The sequence below is a fragment of the Vitis vinifera genome, chromosome 1 (genome assembly GCF_030704535.1).
Source record: "Vitis vinifera cultivar Pinot Noir 40024 chromosome 1, ASM3070453v1".
NCBI classification, from domain to species: Eukaryota; Viridiplantae; Streptophyta; class Magnoliopsida; order Vitales; family Vitaceae; genus Vitis; species Vitis vinifera.
The window spans coordinates 23198759-23207128 of NC_081805.1; the positions used below are offsets into that span (position 1 = coordinate 23198759).

Consider the following 8370-nt stretch of genomic DNA (forward strand, 5'->3'; position numbering starts at 1 on the left):
TCATATAAAAAAATAAAATAAAATAAAAATTATTGTTAATTCTTTATAAAGACATTGTGTACCATGGATTAAAATATTAAGAAATTTCATCGAAATAGCAATGAATTATTGGATATCATAAGGCCTTGAAACGAAATCAATGTTAGAGAAAAAAATTACTAATTTTTCGATGTCGAAAAACTCACGGGGGATGAGGTCAATCACCGATTTTTGAAAATATCATTGATTTTTTAAAAAAATTGACTATTTTTTTATATTTATTTGTGTTTTTCAAAAATTACCTTACGGGTTTTTTTTAATTCATCTTTTATTTTAAATTTATATTTCCATTTCATTTTATATTATCCTTATATTTTTAATTATTTTTTATATTTATCTCATTAATTCTATTTTAAAAAATTACTATCATTTTACTTTTAAAAATTTTTATATTTATCCTTTTAATTTTGTTTAATTTTAAATTTTTTATTTTAAAAAATTAAAAATATAAATTTATTCACTAATTTCTAAAATGTAAAAAAAATTAATGAAGTTCTAATATTTTATAAATTAAAATTTATTTGATAAGATAAATTATTAATATAATTTTTAATAAATTTAATTATTTAAATAAGTTAATATTAATAGCCATCAGTTATCATCATAAATTTGTAATAAAATTTTATAAATTAAATGGAACAAAATGTGTTTCCATGCACTCTTATAAAAATAATCATAAAAGAAGAACCCTCTAAAAATAATTCATCAATCAAAGCTAATACTTATAATGATTAAAGGTATAACGTATATCATTAAAATGTAGTACATGAATGGTCAAAGGTAGTATTTTTTATCAAAAAGTACATGAAATACTAATTATTTTTAAATGATGGTTTGAAATTTGTATTTTATAACCTTGACTTCCTATTTTATGATTTTTTTTTTTTTCATATGGGTATATGGAAACATACTTTTCTCAAAATTAGATCTAAAATAAAATATTTTAAATAAATCTATTTAATTTTTTTATTTAAAATGTAATAAAACATGTTTTAATAAAAATAGTTTTTATAAATTTTTTTAATAAATACTATTGTTGATCAAAACTATAATAATTATATTTATAAAATAACTTTAACATGTGAATTCTTACTTATTTTATCATTTTTTTTTAAGATTTCCAAGATTATCATGACTTTTGCACAATTTTCACCCACTAATATTTTTGTCAAAATATCACCGCTATTTTCTATATATCTGAAAAATATAAATAGTAATATATTCATGTTTATTGATATTTTCATCTTGTGTACCATTTTTTTATTTTTTTATTTTTATTTTTTTATAATACTGTGAAAAAAAAAATATGAAAATAGTTTAATTTTATTCTTAAAAATGGGCCACCTTTTAGAATAATTTTTTTTCAAAAAAATAAAAACTTATTTTCTAGTCCAAAATTTACTATTAATATTTTTAAAATTACAAAATTATTTTATTATGAAGGAGTACTTTGGAATGGGTTAAAATAGTCCACTAATAAGGAGCAACAACAAAAGGCAGAATAATAATTTTAAGTATAAAAAAAAAAAAAAAAAACTTAGGTTATGCTTGATTACTAAAATACATACTTGATTTAAAAAATAATATATAATTAAAAATTATTTATTTAACCTTTATATTTAAAGGGAAAAAAATAAGCCTAATTATTCTATTTTGATAATCAAAAAAATATAAATAAATAAAATGGATTTGGTCCTTTAAACAAATAAATAATGAAAAACACTTCCTAAACAAAATTAAAACTGGAGCCACTGCATATCAATATTACAATTTAAATTTTAAATTATTAAAAACTAGAATTCCTGGAAAAAAAAAAAAAAACAGTGTTTATATGAAGAGAGATAATAATTGATTTTTTCATTTTTTTTTCATTTTTATCCTTTCTTTTCTTAACATAGAGGTTATTTAAATTATTTAATTTTGAAAAATAATGATTTTTTTTAAGAGAAAAACTAAATATCAAATGGTTAAAAATTCCTTATATTATAAATATTTATACAAATATTTCGTTACAATTAGTGGCATGTAAAAAGGGTATAAGTTAAAATCAAAAGAAATAGAAAAATAATTCATCACATCCTATTTTATAAAATTAAAAATATTTATTCATTTTATAAGAAAATAAAAAATAAGAAATAAAAATTGAAAAAAAAAAGGTGAAAAAAAAATTAAAAGAGGGAAAAATGTATCAATATATGATTATAAACCTGCCTTTCTAAAGTATTTGTCAAAATTAAGATCTTATTTGATAACTGTTTTTTAAAACAATTTTATAAAATAGTTTTTGAGAATAGTTTTTTAAAATTGTTCTATGATGTTTTGTAAAACAAAAATTTATTTGAAAACCTAAAATATTTTTAACCTATTTTTAAAAAACCTAACAATTAAAAGATGTTTTCTAAAAATATATTGTTTTCTCTTCTTAAAAACAAAAAATAAAAAAACAGTTTTTAATTCTTGAACATGTTTTCAATTTTTTGTTATGAAAAATAAAAAACTATTCTAAAGAATACTTCCCAAAAAGGCCTAAGAATCTCAGCCTCTCAATCTCTTTCAAGGGTCTATCCTCCTCCTAAAAGATGAACCATTTTCAACAAGTAAAGCTAAACGGAGATGACTAAACCATGCATACACTAAGAAAGCCTCAACCGAGGAACAAGTGAATTGGCTTGGCCCTGTATATGAAAGACCCAAACTCAGCCAAAGTGGGGCTATAGCCTATAGCTAGCTTAAGAATCATAATCCAGCAAAGCACCAACTCCATATATAACCACAATATTACTATTAAAAATGCTGAAGCATTCCATAATATTATAAAACAAAAAAGGATGATAAAGAATAGAAGAACCTGGGTCTTGTAAAGATCTTCATTCTGAATGTCTTCAAGGGACCAAGAAAACAGCCGCTGGGTCAACCCAGAGACTTTGGGAATTGCTCTCGTCTCCCTCTCCATCTTTCTCTAGTTTTGAACCAAGTCTAGCAAGTCAACTAAGTCCTTAAGCCCTTCAACCCATCAAACAAAGCTACATATAGAGAGAGAAATGACGAAACTTAGCTAGAAAGGAAGCAAAAATGAGGGAAATCTAGGAATCTGCAGTAAAAGCAGTGGGTTCTCATGTCCAGTAGCATTCCTCCATTCATAGCTTTTACACAAGGAGAAAGTCATTCCATCATGCAAACCTTAAAAAAAGGAAGCCAAAGTAATATAAAAGAAGGAAAAAGTTTGCAGTAAAGGAATCTTTCCTTTACTGAAATGTACAAGGAATCTTTCCCACCTGAAAATGCAATGGAAATCAATTTTAAAAACTAAAATTTCTTCTAGTAATAGAAATTTAAGCACACCCTGCTCAATCAAAGATTTATAATTCATCAAACGGCAATAGAAGGAAAAGCATAAGCATGAATCAGATTGAAGCATTAGTGTTAAACTAAGAGTCAACTCCAAAGCTTGAGGTTTTTGGCAATGGGCCACCAGTTAATAGAATAGAATAGAAAACAGAACAAAGAGGACATTGGAGATTGAGACAGGAGATTAAGGAAACCACAAAAAAATCCAGCTGAGGAATTATATTTACATGACTCACAGATTCTCGTTGAAAGATAAAGTCACCTTTCTTCACCCATTTTCTCTTCTTTTCCAAGAAAATTATGAACGAAGAGAGAAGATTTAAAACGTGGGTTAATGGTGGGATACATTGAGGCAGTTGAGACTTGACAGTGATTTCCCTTGCCGCAGAAATCCATTGGGATCTCCAAAAGTTTGAGGCGACTACCCATTCATTCTTTGGCCTTTTTTAAAAAATAAAAATAAAAAATAAGAAATTATAATATTGTGAAATATATATATATATATATATATGAAAATACTTTAATTTTATTTAAAAATAGGCTATATTTTAAAATAAATTCTAAAAAAAAAAAACTTATTTTCTAGTCCAAAATTTAGTATTAAACCATGTTTGATTCTCAAAATGTTTGGAAGAAAATACAAAAAAAATATATATATAAAAAAAATATAAGGAAAATAAAAAAATAGATTAAAAATAATAAATAATTTTTATTTGTTATTTCAAACTCATTTTACTTATTTTAACTCATCGATATAAATATTAAATAAATTAAAAATATAATTAAACATGAAAAAATCATTTTTTTCCTAAATATTTTTAAGAAACAAATATAACTTTAATATTTTTAAAATTAGAAAATTATTTTATTCCAATGGAGTAACACTTGAATGGGTTAAAATAATCATGTAAAAAGGGTAAATAGGAAAATAATTCATTACATCCTATTTTTATAAAATTAAAAAATTTATTCATTTTATAAATTCTTGAAAAATCCAAGAAAAATTGCAGCAAAAATAAATAACAAAAATAGATTTAAATCAATAAATAATTTTTATATATTATTTCAAACTCATTTCATTTACTTTAGTTTTTTTATATAAAAATCAATTAATTTAAAATTACATACATTTTATTATTATTTTTCATTTTTTTCATGTTCAAAAAAAAGTATAAGAATTAAAAAAAAAATTATAAAAACAGACCTTGTCCTTGTAGAAGTCTTGGTTACAAATGTCCTCAAGAGACCAAGAGAAGACAACATCTATGAGATCTCTGGCTTTGGGGGTGATTGCCATATCATTTCTTTGTTAGATTGAGTTTCTTTCTCCCATCAGTTTCTCTATCTCTTGCTTTGTTTCTTTTATGTTCATTCTCAAATATATGAAATTCTTAATTTCTTAGCCTCAAAGGAAATAACTATTAAGCCTAGAAATCCTCAATCATAGTCCTCTCATCTTCTTCTCCTTCTTCTATCCCACTTGACTCTTGCACTTCAATAAAATGGCAAAAAAGACTCAAGGGTCTATCCTCCTGGTCTACATCAACCTATCCATCTTAGTGCCCCCTCTTTTTTCTTCACTTTATTATTTCTTTTATGCCAAGATATATTAATGATGTTGCCCTATTCCCCATGGCATATTAAATGTGAGATAAAAATATCTTCATATTTATAAAACAAAAATTACAGAATAATTTTGATAGAAAATGGTCATTTTTCATGTTTCAAAAAAGTGAAGGTTCCTCACCCTTGGAATAAATAATTATTTATTCATTTGAATAAAAAAAATAACTTTTTCATTTTCTTTTTTCTAATAGACGAATTTTTATAAATTCATAAGTATTCTTACTAGAGATGGCAATAGGATAAGTTTTTTCGGATATTCACCCCTAATAAAATGGGTTTAAATTTTAAATAAACAGATTTGAGATTTTTTTTAAACCCATGACAAGTTTGAAGCGAGTTCGGGTATTGTGTTTGTCTCATCCGCTTTACCCCGATTATGTATAAATTTTAATTTTAAAAATTAATTGAATTTTATTTTTATTTGCCTATATTTTAACACACACACACACACACGTGTGTGTATATATATATATATATATATATATATATATATATATATATATATATATATATATATATATATAACATTTTTAAAATAAGTTGTAAAAAATTATAATATTTTAATTATTTATAAAATATATTTATTTTAAAGTATTTAGAAAAGTTTTAAATTTTAAAAAAATTTCAAAAGAAGTTAAGCAAGACGGGAAAGATATGAAATTTAATTTTTTTAATGGAACGAGGAAAAAATATTTTGAATAAATGAGATAGAGTTAAGACGGGAAACCATCCTCCCGAAAAATCTAGAAAAGAACAATTGTTGCTGCAAGGTCCTTCTACAAATTTTGGTTTACTACCCCAAGGTCCTCTTAATAGTATCCACTTTTTAATTACCCTTTTCTTTAAATTATTATTATTCTTTGTTTGAGTAGCATAAGGAAAAAAACATGAAAGGCCTCTACTTCACTTAATTAACCAAAGACAATGACTATAGGGAAAGCTTAAAGATGAAAATTATCCATGGCTATAGCTGATCCGATCAAGTCACTGGTAGTTAAATTTTAGTGCTCCAAATGTGAATTGGGGCCAACCCATTAAAGGTGTGGTGGTACCTCCACTGAAAATGAAACTTCTTAATTGCAAACCTACTGACCAGTTTGAGTCAAGACAGCAAAAATGAGGGTATTCAAGGCTTTCATGGATGATACTTCACAATGGAATAGGAACCACCAGTTTGAGGGCATGCCCTAGGTTCATATAAAGCTCTCCTTCTATTGAAATGAAGGAATGGGGCACCATTCTTTTGATACCCTTGACCTTGACAGATTAAGTATTTTTGTTAAATTACTGGTTTAATATATATGATATGGGAACAAGCGATTTATCACATATATGGAACTGTCTGGGTTGCAATGGGTTGCTAACAAGCTGCTTCATATATGACTAAGAAGGCATTACAGGTAGGAAGTTATTGTTTTCGACGTGTGCAGCTGGTAGAGACAGGGAGGAGGAGTCAAAGGAAGATGGAGATCAACTATGAAATGCAGCTATCTCGATGCCTTTGCCATTGAAGCAAATGGGGGCGTCGTACTTGCTGAAGAGTTTGTAGGAGGAGATGAGGGAAAGCACAGCATAGCAAAGGACTGTAACAAAAGTGATGGAGATGGATGCAGTGGTCTTCTGGCAGAAGCCCCCAAAGGAGCTGCATGCATCACTCCATGTGACTGCTTCATCTCCCTTGTAGGCCAAATACACCACCTCAGTTGAAACCGCTCCAGCAGCCAGTATTAAGTATGTCAACACCTACATGATGAATTGAGACACCATATATTTGATTCATGTTGTTGTGCCATGATTTTCAAGTATGGGGTAGTTTTAGTCGAACATTAATCGAACCTGATCGAGCAAGAAGAAAGTCCAAGCTCGGGACATCGTAGGAGGGCGAGGCATAGCTGTAAAGATGGCTGAAAGAAGGGAGTAGCCAGCACAAATTCCATTAGCATGCACAAGATACCTGCACCACACCAATCATCATCATCATGAGAAAACCAAAAAAAAAAAACTATGATAATAGTAGAGCTTTGCCAGGAAAAAGGAAAAACCTCCACAAGCTGATTTGCAGTAGTTGGATTTTGATTAAGAATGGGGCTCCAATAATTTATAGGGTGGTTCTGCTTGAAATAGAAATGGATATGGGGTGGATAGTATTGTCAGGTATCCTCTACTTCGGCATGGAAAATTCCAAAAATTGTGATTCAAAAACAAGGGAGACACAGGGAAACATCCTCAAACCCACGAGCTCCCGCAAACCAAGCTCTAACATCATATTTAGCTACTGATTTTTCTAAAAGTTTGCTTCCAGGATTTGGGTTGAATATACATATCATGCTGCTCAACAGTTCCTGACTAATAGCCCCATGATTTGTATATATATCAAGAGAGTGTTGTCTTGTCTACAGAGATCCTTCCCCTTCTATTTATACTCAAGAAATACATTGACTACACTAATCCAAACAGATCAAGAAAACTCAAGAAACATAAGCCCTTAGAAATCTCAAAAGAGGTGATCTCTATGAAATGAATCAAAGCAGATCAAAGCAAACCCTCTATGGCCTAGTCATGTGAGCATCTAAATAAATCAATTAGACCATCGGAAACAAAAAATATGAATCAATATGCATGATTTTGTATACAACAAACCTTAAAATGAGACCCCTTAGAGAAGGCCCGGCCCTTGAATATCACTACACACGGCAGGAAAATGGGATGAAGAATATGGATTAACAGTACCTGAAGGCTCCAAGGTCAGAGTAGGAGAGGGAGCCGAAGTCATTGGTTTGAGAGTTTTTGAGCATCACAACAAGTGAAACTGTGCAGAGAGCCACTGGAACCAGTCTCAGCAAGGTCTCTACAGTCCGCATGGAGCTCTTATTCCCACTCTCATCTCCTTCCCCACATCCCAACTCTATTGGAGAGCTTGCAGTTGCACACTCTTTCTCTCCCTTGTCCCCCATCATCTTCTTCTCTCTTTCTTTGCCTCACCGTGAGGAGGGACTGTGTCCACTTCTGCAGCTATTAATAGAAGCGCTGGTGGAGACTCCAATCCATTATTTGAAAATAAATGTCAATTACATGCTCAATATATCATGTGATGAATTTTTTTCCTCTGATTTTGGAAAAGGTGATAAAAGAGTTGGAAAAACATAGCAGTAGCAAGATTTAAACTGTTTGAATCTGATTTTATTGATTGAAGAACAGTAATAATATATTGAAAAAAATATTTAAGAAGATAATTAATGTAATTTTTAACAAAAAAAAAAAAAATTGGTTTAAAATCAAACAAATGGGGAGAGTCAAACAAAGTTTTTGGAAAAGGAGATTGGCATGGATAGGATTGGATGACAGCATTGAATGATG

The 8370-nt window shown here is 28.2% G+C and overlaps 1 protein-coding gene across 1 annotated transcript; it reads right to left on the minus strand.

Annotated features, from left to right (window-relative positions):
• Window positions 1-6291: 6291 nt before the first annotated feature.
• Window positions 6292-8156, minus strand: LOC100249479 (UPF0497 membrane protein 11). The gene is made up of 3 exons (NM_001397741.1): window positions 7744-8156; window positions 6850-6967; window positions 6292-6756 (listed from the first exon to the last, which is right to left on the minus strand). Exons 1-3 carry the CDS (start codon window positions 7968-7970, stop codon window positions 6484-6486), a joined length of 618 nt encoding a protein of 205 aa, NP_001384670.1. The 5' UTR covers window positions 7971-8156; the 3' UTR covers window positions 6292-6483.
• Between the last annotated feature and the right edge of the window lie 214 nt (window positions 8157-8370).